Source organism: Macrobrachium rosenbergii, chromosome 19 (genome assembly GCF_040412425.1).
Source record: "Macrobrachium rosenbergii isolate ZJJX-2024 chromosome 19, ASM4041242v1, whole genome shotgun sequence".
Taxonomy (NCBI): Eukaryota; Metazoa; Arthropoda; class Malacostraca; order Decapoda; family Palaemonidae; genus Macrobrachium; species Macrobrachium rosenbergii.
In genome coordinates this window covers 2,321,994-2,341,023 of record NC_089759.1, presented here as the reverse complement: position 1 = coordinate 2,341,023, position 19,030 = coordinate 2,321,994, and the positions used below count along the sequence as shown (strand labels likewise).

Sequence of the window (19,030 nt, the reverse complement as noted above, 5' to 3'; positions counted from 1 at the left end):
TACAAAATCCCTTTCCTAAGAAAGCCCCCTTTAGCAGACAAACCGATAGATCTGTCACCCAGATACAGAGACGAATCCAAGGCACAGGCGATTCAACAGCAAGTGTCTATGTTATTGCAGAAGAACGCAATAGAGAGAGTACATGAAATCTGATTCACCAGGGTTTTACAACCGACTTTTCCTGGTTCCTAAGAGCTCGGGGGTGGAGACCAGTACTGGACGTGGAGTGCCCTCAACGCCTTTGTACAAAAGACGAAGTTCACCATGGAGACAACGAAATCAGTGTTAGCAGCAGTCAGACAACACGACTGGATGGTGTCCTTGGATCTTCAGGATGCATACTTTCACATCCCTATCCACCCAGGCTCCAAGAAATACCTGAGGTTCGTCTTCAAGGAAGAGGTGTTCCAGTTTCGGGCTCTTTGCTTCGGCCTAAGCACCGCGCCCCAAATATTCACGAGACTGATGTCAAATGTAGCGGGAATGCTGCACACGAGAGGCATCAGGGCCTCTCTGTATCTGGCCGACTGGCTCCTCAGAGCTCCTTCCTTCAATCGCTGTCTGGAGGATCTTCAAACAACAATCTGTTTATCAGAGGAACTAGGACTTCTGGTAAACAGACAGAAGTCGCAACTAACCCCATCCCAAGAGATCCTGTACCTTGGGATGAGGATTCAGTGTCTGGATTTTCAGGCTTTTCCGTCACCATCAAGGATGGAACAGGCCTTGGTAAAACTACAGGACTTTCTAAGGAAACAGACGTGCTCAGCGAGGGAATGGATGAGTCTGCTGGGGACCCTTTCCTTGCTAGAACAGTTTGTTTCCTTAGGAAGACTAAACCTTCGCCCACTTCAATTCCACCTCAATCGGTATTGGAGCAGAGAAGAGGGGTTAGAGACAGAGTGTATCCCCATTTCAGAGACGATGAAACAATGCCTTCAGTGGTGGAACGACCCCGTCAAGCTTCAGGAAGGCCTTTCATTAAAACAGAGGAACCCAGACCTAGTGTTGTTCTCCAACGCGTCAGACTCGGGGTGGGGAGCAACACTGGGAAAGATGGAGGTATCGGGATCCTGGACCAGAGGGCAAGAGAAGCTCCACATAAATCAAAAGGAGCTGACTGCAATCTTTTGTAAAACTAGTTAACAGCCCTCAAAGAGTTCGAGCACTCAGTTCAGGACAAAGTGGGGACGTCCTTGCATAGATCTGTTTCGCACAGCGCAAACGCAGATCAACTGCGCCAGACAACACGACGGCGTTGGCCTTCAAGACATCAACAAGTCAAGAAGGCGGAACCCACTCCAGGTCGCTAGAATGGATGGTGGACATCCGAGTATGAGACGCCGAGGAAACTCCTTCTCTGGGCGAAAGAGAAGAATGTGATTTTATTGACACAATTCATTCAAGGGGAAAGGAATGTGACCCAGATAGTGGATTTTCTTCTTTATCTTAAGAGGAGACGTAACTTTTCAGCATCGACCATTAAGGGATACAGGAGCATGTTGGCAGCTGTCTTCAGACACAGGAACTTGGATTTGTCTGGACAATAAAGATCTCCAAGATCTTCTCAGATCATTTGAGACCACTAAGGAGAAAAGGCAGAACTCACCAGCGTGGAACCTAGACGTGGTTCTAAAGTTTCTCATGTCTGATAGGTTCGAACCTTTGCAAGAGATTTATTTAAAGATCTCACCATGAAGACTCTGTTTTTGGTTAGTTTAGCAACAGCGAAAAGAGTCAGTGAAGTACATGCCTTCAATAAAACTGTCGGTTTTAGGAACGGCAAAGCTATCTGCTCTCTACAACTGGGTTTTTTAGCTAAGAGTGAACGTCCTTCACAACCCTGGCCCAAGGCGTTCGAGATTACGAATCTGGCAGATATCGCAGGTGAGGAGTTAGAGAGAGTCCTGTGTCCGGTAAGAGCTCTGAGATCTTACCTGCAAAGGACGAAAGATTTACGAGGCAAGTCAGAGGCGCTTTGGTGTTCAGTTAAGAAGCCCTCTCTGCCAATGTCAAAAAATGCGTTACCCTTTTTCATAAGACAGTTGATAAGGGAAGCTCCTTCAGAATGTAGTGAGGCGGACCTCAAGCTTCTAAAGGTTAAAACCCATGAGGTCAGGGCAGTTGCAACCTCTCTAGCCTTTAGACAGAATAGGTCCCTACAAAGTATCATGGACTCTACCTTCTGGAGAAGCAAGTCAGTGTTTGCCTCACACTACTTGAAGCAAGTACAGACGCTTTATGACGACTGCTATACGCTGGGACCATTTATAGCAGCTAACTCAGTAGTGGGAGAAGGGACTACCCCTGCAATCCCATAAAACAATACCCTTTTTTCTTGCCTTGGAATGGTTGAAATTTTATGGTTGTTTGTGGAGATTGGACGCAGTCTTCCACAATCATTGATTTTAGTCAGGTGGTCATTTTGTTCCTTGGTGGCGCCCGGAACAAGGGTATTATAGGTTGTCTGTCACATAGAGGTTGGTACACCGGTTGGCAGCTCCTAGAGGTCTTCAGCCCCCTGGGTGGATCGCTGGACCTCTTATGGAAAGCAGACATAATGAGGGGGAGTTCATTGAAGTCAGCTTCCTTAATCCAGGTAAGGACCTTACCCTGGTTTATTAACCCTTAAGCAAATTCCAACGATGTTGGCTGTCTCTGACCCTCCACCAAAGGTGTCAATCAGCTATATATATAACTACCAGGTAAGTCAGATGTTTAAAAATTATATTTTTATACATGACACTTACCAAACAGTCATTCAGCTATTTCACTCTTTTCGGCAGACCGGAGATTTTCGCAGCCGGAATGCGCAGAATTTTCGATGGTTAGGTGTCACAGCCCCGCCCACCATCGGGTCCCAGGTAGATCAGGAAAGCCGCACCGCCGAATGCCGGTGAAATTGTGTGGTTGCCTTTGGAACCGCTCCTGAACCGTTTGTTTATTTGGTGATGTACTTTTGCTTGGTTTTTTTTTTTTTTTTTGTCAAGTTAATTATCATGTCAGATACTAGTTCTTTCTAGTGTACGGTTTTGCAGTGCAGGCTGCAAAACACGTGTCTTGGTGAAAATTTGCTTTGATTCTCATACTCTCTGTGTTAGCTGTAGGGGTCAAGATTGTAAGGAAGACTTAACATTATGAATGTAAGAATTGGACGGAAGAGGAATGGAAGATATATAATCAACATTTGAAGAAAATACGTTGTGGTAGGGAGAAGAGAGCAGCGCTTAAATGTTTAAAAGGTAGGAATTTCCCTGCTTCTCCTATTACTACTTCTGCAGGACATTCATCTTCTTCTTTGCTTCAGGCTTCGGCCCCTGTATCCGATCCTCCTCCTCCTTACCACCCTCCTGAGTCAGGGCCCCAAGCTCCCTAACCCGATGCCATGTCAGTATTAAATGCAAAATTTGATTTGTTAGTAAACATTGTGTCCGACTTTGGGCAATTCTTTTCGTGTTTTTGCTGAGAAATCATCTATTTCTCATGTGTCAAGCGAGGTGTTAAGTGCTAGCGCTGTGCATAGTGATCCTTGGAGGTGGCAGTTGTCTGAAGATCGACAGACCCCTAGACACCAGTCCCGTCCCACTTTTCCAGACCGGCGAGAAGACATACTGGCAGTCGATGGGGGTCGAGGGTTTGCCCACGGCAGCTGTCGCCTCAGCCGAACCTGTTGCAACGCCCCAGGTTTTGTCTGAGCACCGCTGGAAAGGTGTCTCTCTTGGATCGCATACACTTTCTTCGTCGCTTCTGATTCTTCTCCACCCGCTTCACCTGACGTGGTGAGCATAAGCGCCGCTTGTGTCACGCCCTCAAGCGCAGGGCAGGAGATAGTGATTTGGATGTTCCTCCTGTTAAGTCTTCAAGGCGACAAGCCTCAAGCGCCTACTAGTTTCGCTCATGTTTCATCGGACTCGAAAGGGATTCCTTTCCGCGAGACGTGGTTCTAGCGCCAAAAGGTGGTTTTCTACAAATCACCTTCTGGTTTCGCTGCCTGGGGCTAGTACTTTTGCCCCGAATCGCCCCCCGCCACCTGTTCAACGCCAACCTGCTACTCCTCCAGCACAGCCTTCTACCAGTGGAATGGAAGCCGCGCTTGCATTCCAGGGAAGCCGCCAGTTACGGACTTAATGTCTTTCTTACGCAAAGATAAGGCAGTTTCTTCTCAGTCAGAGCCTATTTTGGAGGACATTTCTTCAGCAGAAGAGGATATAGAAGGAAAAGAGACTCTCCTCCTTCAGCAAGATGATGTTTTGCTTTGTTACCTGTTGACTAATTTCCCAGACTTTTTACTCCTACATGCCCTGCTTCTCCCTCTTCTATCTTGATATTAATTGCTCCCAGCAAGGATTATTCGCCTCTTCCCAGATTGGTTCTTTCCTCTTCTGTTAAGAAGGCATTGAAGGAAATAGAAGTATGGCTACGCTGACAAGAGGGAACAGGGCCAGGCATCCTTTGCTCTTCCTCCCTGAAAAGAGAGGAATCTTCAGATTCTACGCGACTGAAAGTGGCTCCTTCCTGGGAGTGTCTGCCTCCTCCCAGGGAGGTTTTTCAGGTCTGATTGACTCGCCACGTGAAGATCAGCTTTGACTCTCTTCAGCAAAAGTGATGTTTTCTTCTACTGATGTAGATCATCTTTTAAGAACATCTTTAAAGTAATTGAGGTGTTCAGTTTTCTTGACTGGACTGTGGGTGCTGTTGCCAAGAAAATTCGTGATTTTGAAGCAATTCCTCAAGACATTTCGGAGAACCTTTTGAATACTTTATCTTGTGCTAATAAAGCCATAAAGGATGGATCGTTGGATCTTTCTGCCCTGTTCACGATGGGTATTCTTAAGAAGCGCGAACTTTGTTGCTCGTTCGCAGCTCGAGGCGTCTCCTCTTTTCAGAAGTCAGCCCCGTTGGATCGCGATCATCTGTTTCCACAGGACATCATTAAGGAAATTTCTTCTGCTTTACAGGAATGTTCGACGCATGAACTTTTAGCCCAGTCCACGAAAAAGTCTAACCCCAGGAATTTTTCTGCCACTTCTTCGCCTGTAAGGCCAGTGAGCCAACAACAATCTGGCTGGGACAGCCGCCGATTCCTCCGTTTTCGTGGCAGGTCTCAATTTTATCCTTCAGACGTCCTCGAACGAACTTGCACCTCCCGCCGTGTTAGGGAAACCCACAGGAGGAGGTGCGACTCCCTGCCGTGTTGGGAAACCCGCAGGAGGAGGGACGCCATCGCCAACCAAGTGATCATCAAGTCCTCTCCCCTGCTGTCGGAGCCAGACTTCAGGGTTTTTGGAAGGAATGGGAAGCAAGAGGTGCCAATCCTTGGGTGATCCAGACACTCAAGGATGGGCATGCGATTCCTTTTCTCAGTATGCCACCTCTCTCTCCTTCTCCCATCAACTTAGTGGCATTTGCAGAAGGCTCAGAGAGATTCGTCGCTCTTCAAGCGGAGGTACGTGCTCTCCTACAAAAGCAAGTCATAGAGACAGTGTCGAACAACGATATCCCAGGTTTCTACAACAGACTTTTCGTAGTCCCGAAAGCCTCAGGAGGTTGGAGGCCAGTTCTGGATGTCAGCGCCTGAACTTGTTCATTTCGAAAACAAAATTCGTGATGGAAATGTGCCGATTCAGTTCTTTCGTCTCTCCACCAAGGAGATTGATGGTGTCTCTGGACATGAGAGACGCATATTTTCCACATTCCAATTCATCAGCTCTCCAGGAAGTTCCTGAGGTTCGTTTTCAGGGGCAAGATTTACCAACCGAGCGCTTTGCTTTCGCCTGTCCACAGCTCCCCAGGTGTTTACGCATGTGCTAGCCGCCTGGGGAAGTGGTTACATATGATGGGGATCAGCGTGTCTCTGTACCTGGACGACTGGCTTCTTCGAGCCTCATCTCAACAGCAGTTAAGAGGACTTACAGAAGACCCTTATTTTGTCTCGGGAATTAGGAATTCTCATCAACCTACAGAAGTCTCAGATAACTCCGACACAGTCGATTCTTTATTTGGGAATGTTTTCAACTCTCAGAGTTTTCGGGCTTTTCTGTTTATTAAAAGAGTCCAGTCCTGTCTTTCCAAAGTTCGCCAGTTCCTAAAAAGGAGTTTTTTCAGCTCTAGAATGGCAGAGCCTTCTAGGAACCCTAGCCTCAGTGGAAAAGTTTGTTCGACTGGGGAGAGACTTCATCTAAGACCGTTACAATTTTACCTGAAAGCGGTTTGGAACAGGAGGACACAACCCGAGTCACACGTGTTTCGGGTCACACCCCAGGTAAAGGAAGATCTTCGGTGGTGGTACGATATTCCAAGACTGGAGGAAGGGTTGTCTCTTCAAATTTTGAACCCGTCCCACACTTTTATTCAGACGCTCAGACGTCGGTTGGGGAGCTTGTATGAACAACCACCAAACGCGGGGACTTGGCTGAAGGATCAAAAGAAGCTTCACATCAATCTCAAGGAATTGAGGGCAATCTTTCTATATCTTCAAGTCTTCGCACCTCTTGTGTCGGGGAGAGTAGTAGCGATTTTCTCCGACAACTCGACAGCCCTAGCCTACATAAGAAAACAGGGAGGTACTCATTCTTTCTCCCTGTACAAGGAAGCAAGAGATCTTCTTTGGTCAGAGAAGAACGGAATTACGTTTTTCTCCCCAGATTTGTTCAGGGAAGAGGAACGTGAGAGCAGAGGAGCTCAGTCGGGCGAATCAAGTCTTGGTAACAGAATGGATGTTGAACTCAAGTCAAGTCTGAAGAGGGTCTTTGGAAGGTTTGGGGAAAGCCTCGATAGACCTCTTCGCGACTTTGAGGAACCATCATCTTCCTCTGTACTGTTCTCCCGATCCAGATCCTCAGGCGATTGCCACAGACGCCATGCTTCTGGACTGGTCACACAAGGATCTTTATGCATTCCCTCCTTCGGATGATTCGGGAGGTTCTCACCAAATTTCATCATGCACCGGGATCGCCGATGACCTTGGTGGCCCCATTCTGGCCTCGAAAGAGTGGTTTCCCGATCTTCTCTCACTCCTGTCGGACTTCCCGAGAAAGCTACCTTTAAAGAAGTCGCTGCTCAGACTTTCACCAAGGCCTACCCTCTCTCGCTCTGATAGGGTTCAGACTGTCAGGGACCTTGTCAGAGCGAAGGGTTTTTCAAGAAGAGCTTCAGAGGCAATTGCGAGATGCAGATGTACTTCTTCTGACAAACTCTACCAGTCAAGATGGGTTTTGTTTCAAGACTGGTGCCGACGCAATCATATCTCATCTACTAAAACCACTTTAGCACAGTTTGCTGATTTCTTTCTTTTCCTAAAAGGTAGTAAGCTGGCTTTTTCGACAATCCAAGGTTATAGATCCATGTTGGCCTCAGTGTTTAAGCATAGAGGCATAAATCTATCGAATGACTCAGATATATCGGATTTGCTGAAGTCTTTCAAGACTACTAAATTGCCGAATAGTCCTATTTCCTGGAATTTGGATGTGGTGCTTAGTTGGATTTCAGGACCTCCTTTTGAGCCCTTGCAGGATGCATCTTTACGAGATCTCACTCGGAAAACATTATTTCTTCTTGCACTCTCTTCGGCGAAGAGAGTTAGTGAGTTACACGCAATTGAGAGAAAAGTGGGCTTCTGCCAATCTGATGCAGTATGCTCTCTACTCCTCTCTTTTTTAGCAAAGAATGAGGACCCTTCACGTCCATGGCCTCGCTCTTTTGTGATTAAAGGTCTATCTTCCATACTCGGACAAGAAGAATTGGAAACGCGTTTTATGTCCGGTTAGAGCACTTAAGTTTTATGTGGAGAAACACGTAATTTACGTGGTAGTTCACCTAATTTGTGGTGTTCAGTGAGACGGCCTGATCCTGTTTTTCAAGAATGCGCTTTCCTTCTTCATTAGAGATTTGATTAAGGAAGACGGACGGACGTATTGCGGAAGGTGAGCTTCCGTGTTAAAAGTCAAAACGCATGAAGTGAGAGCGTAGGACATCGCTTGATGCTTTAGGTGCGACATAATTATGTCCCTGAGTGCGATTCTTCAGATGACTTTTGGAAGACTAAGTTTGTCTTCGTGGATCTTTTATTTGAAGGACGTTGAAACGGGTCACGACGACCGTAGTGTTTTTTGCGCCGTTATCAGTTTTCTGGCATGGTATTGGGCAAGGAGTGTAGGGAGTATGTCTCTCTATTTACTTCGCCTTGATATAAGGTGTCGAGTTTTTTTTGGGGTGCCTGGAGGTACTTGTACCTGAGTACCCTCCAGTTATGTAGGGTATGGGTAGTTTTTTGTGTATGGTGTAGGTGTCGTGTTTGTTTATTCTGGTCTGTGCTGTGGCCCTGGGCAAGGGCAATTATTTCTTATCCTCTGCCAAGCCAAGCGCACTTATCCTTGGCTGCAGATCCCGCTAGCAGGAGCGATCATGGTCAATTCTACCAAGCGTCCTACACGTCGAGATGAGCACCGACCAGAGGCAGTACCTTCCTGCAGTAGCTCTCTTGACAGGTAGGTAGATCAGGCATTATTATGCTCTCAGTCGCTGGCTTGACTTCTGATGAAGGTTGGGATTGATTCTTCCATCTCCCTCCTCCATCAATATGGAGTCAGCTGAATGACTGTTTGGTAAGTGTCATGTATAAAAATGATATTTTGATGATAAAATAAATTTTTAAACATACTTACCAAACAGTCATTAATTCGAGCCCACCCTCCTCCCCACAGATGGATGGTGACGCGAGCGAATTGCCGGCTTTCCTTTGATCTACCTGGGACCCCGATGGTGGGCGGGGCTGTGACACCTACACCGAACGGTTCCGCGAACCCACGCTATTTGAAAATCTCCGGTCTGCCGAAAAGAGTGAAATAGCTGAATGATTGTTTGGTAAGTATATTTAAAAATTTATTTTATCATCAAAATATCATTTTCATAATAAAATAAATTTTTGAACATACTTACCTGGTAGTTATATATAATTAAATTCCCACCCTCCTCCCCTCTAGAGACTAGGGGCATGGAAGATCTGAGGAATAGTTGGAATGGTTACAGGTACCTGGGTAGAGGGCGCACAGGTGGTACACCTGACTACCCATCGGCGATTGCCACGAGTTTTGAAATTCTGCCGTGACATCAGGGCTTAAGCCATATATATAACTACCAGGTAAGTATGTTCAAAAAATTTATTTTATTATGAAAATATCATTTTACTCAAATATTTTCCATGTTTATTGTACAGCGAGGTAAAATTCATTGTTGCTGTTTCTTTATTAATTTACGTTGCTTTCAACTCTAAAAATTATGCAAAAGCTTTTACTGTCATGCAATTTTATCTTACTTTAAGGGTACTGTTTGCTTATATAAATACTACGCTTTATAGCAAAAAAGAAAACGGAACGGGCTTTGTGAGAAAACGACTATGCTTACATATACAGGGGTAACTTGATTAGTTGTCACACTTCTGTAAGACATTTATTCAATTTGTATTATATAGATATTTTGCTGTGTTTACATTAATATTAATATTTTAAAATGAGTAAATCTTTGTTATGAGCATTTTACAGTAGTTAAAGAGTACAGGGTATAAATATATCTGTACTTTATTGCAAAAACACTCATTCACACATATATGTACAATGATATATTGGAGTTAAATTTATAGCAGTGTAGGCTCGGACTCTTTAATCCGTTATCTCGGTGAGCTACTGTATCTCGGGTGTAAGTGAGTTACGCAACTGACCATCTATCCATGGACTTTGATCGGACTTTGATCTGATGTTATGTTCTTGACAAAGGGAGGGGTGTTTGTTTAGAATGATATTAATGATCCCTGGAATGTGTATTTGTCACCTAGCAACCATGATTTCCTTTATGTCGGCGGGAGGGCCGAAGATAAGGTTCCCCTGAGGCTATTCTAGGAGTATGGTTCAGCATGGTGAACCAGACTGGTCCAAGGTCCTAGCAGCCTCTCACATCAGTTATGTCAGGTTGTACAGGCAATTACAGGAGCTAGTATTGTCTGATCATGCTTGTGACTTTGAGGATGCATTTCTTGTTCGGGTGATGGACTGTCCCTCAGGTCTTCTGGAAAGGGTCATGACCTCATTTTCCAACTTCCTTTCAGAACAGTGCCAGCAAAGCTCGGGAGACAAAACCTCCCAAATGAGGAGTGAGTCTCAAAAACAAAGATTTGTATTTTCATAGGAACAGTGCATAAATTGTATATTGCAATACACTCCCTGAACACCTGAATTAGCCCTTAATCCCACTAGCCCGAACAACTCTCAACTACCCATCCCACTATAGTGGGAATTTTAACAGCCAGCGTTACCAACGCTGCAGGTAAAATCCTGTCACTTGAGCTACCATAACAAACAGTTGGCAACGCTGACACAGGTGTGCGCCGACACGCCCCATTTTCGTCAATTGCTTTTTGTTCGCGCTGCTGGAAGGTTGTTTCCTTCTGCAGTGCAAGGTTTTAATCCTGTTGCCCGACTTCTCTTTGTATTTTGGACTTGTGGTGAAGACCTAGATTGGATTTAACAGTTTTTCTTCTGGATTTTCTGGATATCTTCAACGTGGAACGTCTTTTGGATTTGGACTTGCTGTTTCCCGGTCTCGATTGTGCATCACGGACTTTTCACCTTCTACTACGTGCCGCCAGCTTCGACGCCGGCCTCGACTGTTCACGACGGTGGACTCTGGCGCCATCGCTTCTTCTTCCTGCAGACGGATGAGTACCTTGAGACACGATAGACATTCCATCAGGTATGTAGGAAGGTTAATTGTGATGTCAGACTCATTGCGATGAGTGTTCCCATTGGAAGGCACAAGAGAGGGATGATTACATTCGTCATCGCAAGTCTTTGGCTCGTGAACGGCGGCAGACGCCGGTCAGATTCTCGTTGCCTCAGTGTCTCAGACTTCTGCTACAGATCAGTTGATGGATTTAGCGAGTTCAATGGTAGTCAAACAGATAGAGGATAGGATTGCAATTAGTAAGGAAAATTCAATAGCTAGTCTTCTTCAACATTTCTCAGATAGGGATAATAGTAGTATTAGGATGTCTAATCCTTCTTCCTTTTCAGCTCCCCTGCCTGTTCCAGAACCAGCCCTAACGGGTGCTGAGGGTAATGGCAGAACCGCAAGCCTCCGAGTGGGTAGGGTCTGCCGGCCCCCTCAGCGCGGAGCAGGCAGTGAAGGATCCCCCCCCCCAACCCCCTTGTATTATTAATAAATGTAATGTTGATAATGTTAGGATCAAGATCTAGGTGTGATAAAAGAGGATAGGTTTGGTAGTGAGGAGAAGGTTTTAACGGTGCAGTGTCGTTCTCCTGAACGGGTTCTGGTTTCGGGTTTGAGTGGTTTTTGTTGTGCTCTGACAAGAGTTTCTCCATCTCTTCTTTCGATCTGGCTCAGTCTCAAGTCAATGTTTCAGTTACGTGGGGCAGAATCCTTCTGCTTTCGCTTCTAACTCACTTCCTACTGTTTTCTAAATCTCCTACTGTAGTTTCCCCCTTCCCTGTATTTTCTACTCCTCCATTTAGTAAGGCAGATTATGGTGTGTCCTTACGGCTTCTAAAGTAATTTGCGGGACCTGCAATTGGCTGTGGCGGGTTATAAGACGGATGGCGGGGTTTTTCGACGGGTATAGACCTTTGGCGAGAGGATATATTTTTTTCGAATGTTTTCTCTAACATTAGAGTATGTGACACAGTAGTGTCCAGAATTCATGTCGGATATGTTTTTAGGATTATTTAGGGAGGCCAGATTCGGTGTACCTTCTTTTTTTTTTTGTTCTAAGTTTTCTTCTTCATTATCTGTCGCTTCATCTCCTGCTCCCACATTCTCTGTTACCCCCTTTTCAGTCTCCTCTTCGGCCCTTTCTTCTTCTGCTCCGGTCTTTCCTGCGGCTTCCACATCTTCCGTTTTCCCTCGTCCTTCGATTTTGGTTTTCCTCTCAGGTAACTTTTTTTATGCGTCTGCTATTCCAATGCCTTCCGCCTTTTCCTTCCTTAGTACAGTCTTCTCCGGTAGAAGGAGCTTCCGGACAGGCGAAAATCCTGTTTTCGACAAATTTTGGCCGCAGGGGTCTCTTGTTCCATCCCTTCGGGTATGCGCAACCCCTTGCTTCCACTTCATGCGGCTGTCCCGATAGCATCAGGTATTTCACAGGGTCTTCCCGTCAATTCCAGTTCGGGTTTGCACTCCGCGGTTTTGGCAGAGCATGCGGAACTTTCTTCGAGCGGTCCGTGGCTTTCATCGCCTGCATTTTCCGTGGCGGTAACTCAGGCTAGCTTCTACCTCTTTCATTCTCTCTCCCTCATCTTCTTCCGTCCCTCTACAGCGGTTTCGTTTGCGCATCCTCCCCCAAGATTTAACAATGTTGGTTTGGCTACTCTCACTCGTCTTCCCCTTGGTAATAATGGGGAATCGGCTCCGGTTTTTTTTTTTTTTATCGGTTTAGCCTTCTCTTCTCGGCGGATCCAACAATACGGATTCAGCTCCGGGTACCCGATTAGATGCGGGTGCGCAGCATTCTGGTTAGGCTGGTCCGATTGCAGACTCTTCATCGTTGTCCAGAGCTTCGTCCAGTGCCTCCTCCTTTGTCAGTCTTAGACCATTCGGACATTGCGGAACAGGATTCTTATCCGTAGGTGCAGGAGATTCTGGCGGACTTAGAATGTCCTCTTGCCAGCAATACGATTACGGACACAGGCTTGAGTATGTTACTTCATCGTACCCTCAAGCAGAGCTCCGGACCTCCCGATTTTGAGGTTTTTATGACACTAAACCAGCTCCTGCCTCTTTTTCGTGTTGGCTGGTTTGGTTCGATCAGGTTAGCCAGGCTTTGGAGGAGGCGGATGTTCACTTAGCATCGGTAGTTGCTTCTAATAGACAGCACTCTTCTCTTCTCTCTCCGAGTAGGACGACTTACGCAGTTCGAGGTAATCCTTCGGTTCAGGTTGCCCCTCAACGAATCGGTTGAGGCATTCTTGTTTAAGTCTCCGGCGTCGTTTCAGCTCGTAGGGACATCTCTTAGGGAAGCAGGTGCTTGGGGGTATGTGTTGCGCAATCAGACTGAGGCTCTTGCGCATTCTTTCTGGATGCAGTTCAAGTTATTATAATGCGGGTTCTAAAGAGTGACGGCTATGTCCCTTCGGATCCGTGGCTGTTGGCAGCCTAATTATTTATCTCGAGGGGTTTGGCTCACCAAGCAAAAGCTTTGGCTTCGTCTACGACGTTTGGAGCAAGAAAAGTCGAAATTTCTATCTTGGTCATCTTCCCCCTCAGTATCCGGACGTTCATAAGAGGGATTGCTTAGAACACCATTAGCCTTAGCTAATTCTTGTTCAAGGATGATGACGTAGCCAGTATGACGAACATGGTTTCTTCTAACTCATGTCTCCGGTGCACGGTGTCGGCAATTATGCATCGTCGAGGATACAGAGTGTTGAAATATCGAGACGATATAGTGTGTTGAAGTATCTAGACGATACAGAGCGTTGAAGTATCGAGATGATACAGAGTGTTGAAGTATCTAGACGATCGTTTAACTGGCCTCCTCTCCAGAGGAGCTAGTAAGAGCAAGGGAATTCTATGGAATTCTTAACATATTCAGGTAAGCGGATTCTCTCTCTTCCTCTGAGGGTTTTCACAACCCTAGAGAGAGTCCAATCGGTCCTTCACAGATAGAATGGTTCCCGTCCAACAGGGAACGGCCATTACCAGCTTGGAGAAGCTTCTTAGGGAGAATGTCTCTCTCTCTCTCTCTCTCTCTCTCTCTCTCTCTCTCTCTCTCTCTCTCTCTCTCTCTCTCTCTCTCTCTCTCTTTTAATTCCAGGGTCTCGTGTCCGAATGCGCTCTCTCTTCAGTTATGTCTCAGGAATCGCTGGGACTTCCACAACGAGAACGCTGTTATAGTCGGGAGCGATTCTTGCCTGTTGGATCGTTTGTGGTAGTCAGAAATGCATCTGACAGGGGAAAGGTCTATCGACTCCCCTCTTCCTGATGTTCATCTGTACACAGATGCCTCAGATCAAGGTTGGGAATCAACCTTGGAGGAATCCAGGCCTCGGAACGAGAGTAGTCAATAAATCTTCGGGAAAATCAATGCTGTAAAGGAAGCCCTCAGTTGTTCTCAGTCTTAGTGCGCTACAGAGTAGTGGCTATGTTTAGCGACAGCGTAATTGCCGTGGCGTATCTGAAGAACTCGGAGGGGAACAGGCTCACAGAACTCAATACTATACTATAGCACATAGTCCTGAGAGGGTGCGAAGAACGAAAGTGTATCTTCTTCCCCAATTTATATCGGGAGTCTCAAAGTACGGGCAGATTCGCTAGGTCGCTCTCGTTCAGGTATTAAGGGGGAGAGTGGATTTTGACTCTGGAAGTAATATGTCAGGTTCTCCGGAAGTGACCAGCAACTGTCGACTTATTCGCGACATGATTAAACCATCGTCTTCCGGATTATTTCTTTAATGGTATCCCTATTTCAGTAGTCACCAAGGTGACGTTACAAGTTGGAATCACATGCAAGTGTACGCCTTTCCTCCATCCGGTCTCATTAATCAAGTAATAGGGAAATTTCGGGAGAGTGTCAAGATGACCTGGACAATAATAGCTCGCCTTAACACGCTTGGTTTCCGGAACTCCTAGAGCTCCGTACGGAAGTTCCGTTGTCCCTACCAATGCAAAACTACTACTACTCAGTCGACCGCATTCTTTCCGTTGTTTTCCAAACCCTCGCGTGCTGGACCTAGTTGCAAGGCAACTTTAGAGAGAGCTGCTAAACAGTCCGAACCCCCTAAAACTGTGCCTAAATAGTTTTATTTTAGATTAAGTCAACCCGTAAGCCTTACCAGGTTCAGCTAGAATGGTATAGAAGTTAGTGTCGTAAGGAAGGTCATGCCATCTCTTGACCTTCCATAGCCAAAATAGCAGATTTTCCTTTATTCCTCTGGAAAATCAAGAATCTTTCATATTCGGCCATTGCTGACTACCGCTCAACAATTAGCGGTATATTTAGTTTCCACATTCCTGAAGTTTCAAGTAGTAAGATAATCGTTGATTAAGTTCTTGTAAGATTGAACGTCCTGTTTTTGCCGACTCGGGCGCCCTTATTGGGACTTATTGGAAGTATTTCAATATTTATCTTGCTTTCCCCTGCCTTTGAACCTATTGAAACGATAATGCTAAGACACTGAGAAGTTGCCTTTTCTTACGGCTTTAGCTTCAGCTAAAGGGCTGGGTGAGCTTCAGGCAGTTTCGAGGTTGGGTTCCTGTGCAAGAATGATACATATTTGTCTGTCTTCCGGAATTTGCGGCGACGACAGAGTCGGAGGTTAAAACTCTGCCTCGTTCGTTTGTTCTTTATCTGCAAGTGTTCATTACTGGTGATTCAGCGGAGATACCTTTATGTCCGGGGGGAGCATTAAAGTCTGTTTATCAAGGGTTGCGAAACTCCTTCCGCTTCCGCACACACTTGTGTCTCCTCAAATCCTTCCCGTCCACTGTCAGAGGATGTGATTAGTTACTTCAGGGGGCTTCTCAGGGTTGTTCTTCGTCATCTTCAGCTCTGTATTTTCCCTACCGCACAGTATTCGGAGTATGTCAGATTCATCTTCCTTTTCCCAGGAAGTATTTACTGCCGTCTATTCTGGAAGGAGCTACTTGGAAGTCCGTCTCAGTGTTTACTCATTTTACTTAGTGATGTTCGATTCACCTCACGGCGTTTAGCGGCAAAGTCTATTATGTAGGGTGCGTTCATTTAGCTGAGGGGGTATTAACGCGGAGGTTCGGAGGGTTATTCTCTTAAGGGGGTGTTTACACGGTCAAACAGTTCGTCGAACGCGGTTCGCAGACCTGTGTTTGAAGTGATGTTCGAACGTGTGAATCGGGTATTTGGTTGTCGAACACATTGTCGAACGGTTTGAAAAAGTCTGTTCGAGCCTGACTTTGTGGGCGGGGCTTCATTGTCCACAAACTGTTTGAATGTGAGAACGCACGTCGAACATCAAACTTCAGTTTATAGTTGTAGTAGCAACACCAATGACTCTGAGATCATGAGATGTCGCACAGTTTTGCTCGTGTAGCAGCGAAGTCTATTATCTAAGGTGTGTTCATTTAGCTGAGGTGGTATTCGCTTAGTGTGGAGGGTTATTCTCTTAGGCCACATTAGCGGCGAAGTCTATTTTCTAGGGGCGTTTATTTAGCTGATGCGGTAGTCGCATAGTGAAGAGATTCTTAGGTTAACCAGATAGAGGAATTCCTTTTAGTCTTTAGAATTCTTAGGCAACAGTGATAATATAATCACATGAACTTAGGTTTAGTACGTTTTAAGTATCTTAGTCTTTGATAGTTTCCCTACGAGAGTCCAAGGGGGTACTCTAGTAGGCTAGGCTATTTCGTCGGCACTGAGATACTTCGCTCGTTGATCGTCGGACCTTATCTGGAGGATCAGGGGCTCGGCACACTGCTTCATTTCCTCCATACATGAGAGGCTATGAATAGCCACATGGGAGGTCACCGCATTCTCCATACATGAGAGGTTCTGAAGAACCACATGGGAGGTCGACGGACTGAGACAGTACGGACCTGACGGGCGATCAAAGTACTTTCCATCATATCTCATCACCAAAAGCAACAATTGATAAGGTGAGTGTTTAACTAGATAGGTATCCTAGCCGAGAGTACTGACCTGACTCGATCAAAGTACTCTCCAACAGGTCTCTTCACTGAAACCATTGATTGATATGGTGAGTGTTTGGCTAAATGGATATCTTATGCAGAGCAGATTGGTGAGCTACCATCTCTGCGGTTGTCAAAGGGGCGTGCAATAGAATTGATCCCCCCTCCTCTAAATGTTGTTAATCGGGCTAATTCAGGTGTTCAGGGAGTGTATTGCAATATGAAGTTTTCATAATAAAACTAAACTAATATTGTAATACTTACCTGAACACCTGAATGATTCCCACCCTCCTTCCCCACATCAATTTTGACCTTGAATGAAGCAAATGACGAAAATGGGGCGTGTCGGCGCACACCTGTGTCAGCGTTGCCAACCGTTTATGGTAGCTCAAGTGACAAGATTTTAGCTGCAGCGTTGGTAACGCTGGCTGTTAAAATTCCCACTATAGTGGGATGGGTAGTTGAGAGTTGTTCAGGCTAGTGGGATAAGGGCTAATTCAGGTGTTCAGGTAAGTATTACAATATTAGTTTTATTATGAAAACTTCATTTTCAAAGAGACACAAACCTGGAGTCATATAATGCTTCTCCCACAACCAACCCCACATTTTTCCTTGTTTGCCAAAGGGAAATGTGAGGTTCAACAGTCATGTTACCTGCGTGTCGCTGGTTGATTACCTTGTCGCCATGCTTCGATGACATAAGTAAACCAGCTTGTGCCAGGGGTCTATCCATACAGAAGACTGTAGGTTTATGTATCGTGGAAATATGTAAGTTATTCTAAAAGATTGCTATTTTATTTATAACTAGGCTACATCCTCTTCTTTTGTTATTTTAACCAAGCCTTATGACCATCCCAAGAAGAAAAGATATGTAATTAAATAACAATACTGCTAATTTAGGAAGTCTGTGTTTAGTAGCCTTGCCCTTTCAGGGTAACAGTTTTTTCTCCCTGTACTAATTTCAGCTACTTCATGACCATAATCTATTGATCGCACTGATGGGTAAAATGGCAAACCATCTGGTTGAAAGTGTAAATGAGAGAGTAACCCCAATTTCAGTGAGCCTTTGCATTCTCTGCTGTTGTCTATCACTTTCTCGCTTTTTATCTTGGAGGATATTCCTCAAATTTAAGAAATTTCAATTTTTCAGGAACTTCTGCTAATTTTAAGTCTAAAGTCAAAATTGAGCAGTAAATAAAGTAAGTTGTCAGTTGTAGCATATTCGAACCCGTTTTAGATCATTTGTAATTATTTTGTCTTTTAGGACGAAGGTGAAGGAATTGAAGATTGCAGCCATCTGTGGGAATGGCATTTGTCAAGCCAGCCTATCTGTATTGCTTGGAGTCCCAATGCAACGCTGAGAGCTAATCCTCGCTGTCTGCAACTCAGCGTTGCTTCCGCTAACAACACCGTCACACAACTATCGTCAGACCTAGGCGATTCAAATGTTGCTCAGGTAAAGTACAGCATTTTGGTTGTCTTTATTATTATTACTATTATTATTATTATTATTATTCAGTAAGTGAAGCCTGTTCATATGGAACAAGCTCACAGGGGCCATTGACTTGAAATTCAAGCTTCCAAAGAATATTGTGCTCATTAGGAAGATGTAAGAGGAAGTACAGTAAAGGGAGATGCAGAAAGAAGAGATCCCATTTATTAAAAAAAGAAAAAATAAATTAATAAATAGGTAAACAGATAAAATTGTATTAAAATGCAAGAAGAATAGTACCATATTAGGATAGTAATGCATTGCATTTTCGCTTGAACTTTTGAAGTTCCAACTGCACAACATCCTCTGGGAGGCTGTTCCACAGTCTAACGTTGTGAGGAGTAAAGGACTTCTGGAGCTGAGAAGTTCGATAGCGAGGCACATTTACTGTATACTGGTGCTGCTGCTCAGCAAATATTGTGGCTCTCGGCAGGAAAAGGGGATCAGGGATCAATTGTGAATGTGAAAGATCTCTGTTGAAATACAACTTATGAAAAAGTGACAAACAAGAGACCATCTGTCAGTGGTCCAAATCATAATTGCTACTATTATTTTAGCTTAGTAGACAGACTTCATGAATGCCCTATGATTTCATGGCACATATCGTCCCCTTTTTTTGGCAGTGTCGAATATGCATTTTTAAAATTTTTTGAGTAATCTGCATCATCATTGATTTTATCACTGAATTCTTCTGTCAGTAAAGTATCAGATGTGGCTCCCTCACCATCCGGGATGTATGGGAAGAGAAATGCACTTGATACTTAGCTGAAACAGGACGTCAACAATAAAATCACAATCAATGCAGATTACTCAAAAAAATTTTAAATGCACATTCAACACTTTGCCAAGAAAAGGGATTATATGGTTATAATT

The 19,030-nt window shown here is 45.0% G+C and overlaps 1 protein-coding gene across 4 annotated transcripts in view; it reads left to right on the top strand.

Annotated features, from left to right (window-relative positions):
- Positions 1-19,030, top strand: part of Nup37 (nuclear pore complex protein Nup37) — a 54,401-nt gene that overhangs the window by 17,210 nt on the left and 18,161 nt on the right. For all 4 annotated transcript variants that reach the window (XM_067120833.1, XM_067120830.1, XM_067120831.1 and 1 more), the window contains exon 3: positions 17,930-18,121. In XM_067120833.1, coding sequence (XP_066976934.1) covers positions 17,930-18,121 — 192 coding nt within the window. The remainder of the gene's footprint in view (positions 1-17,929; positions 18,122-19,030) is intronic.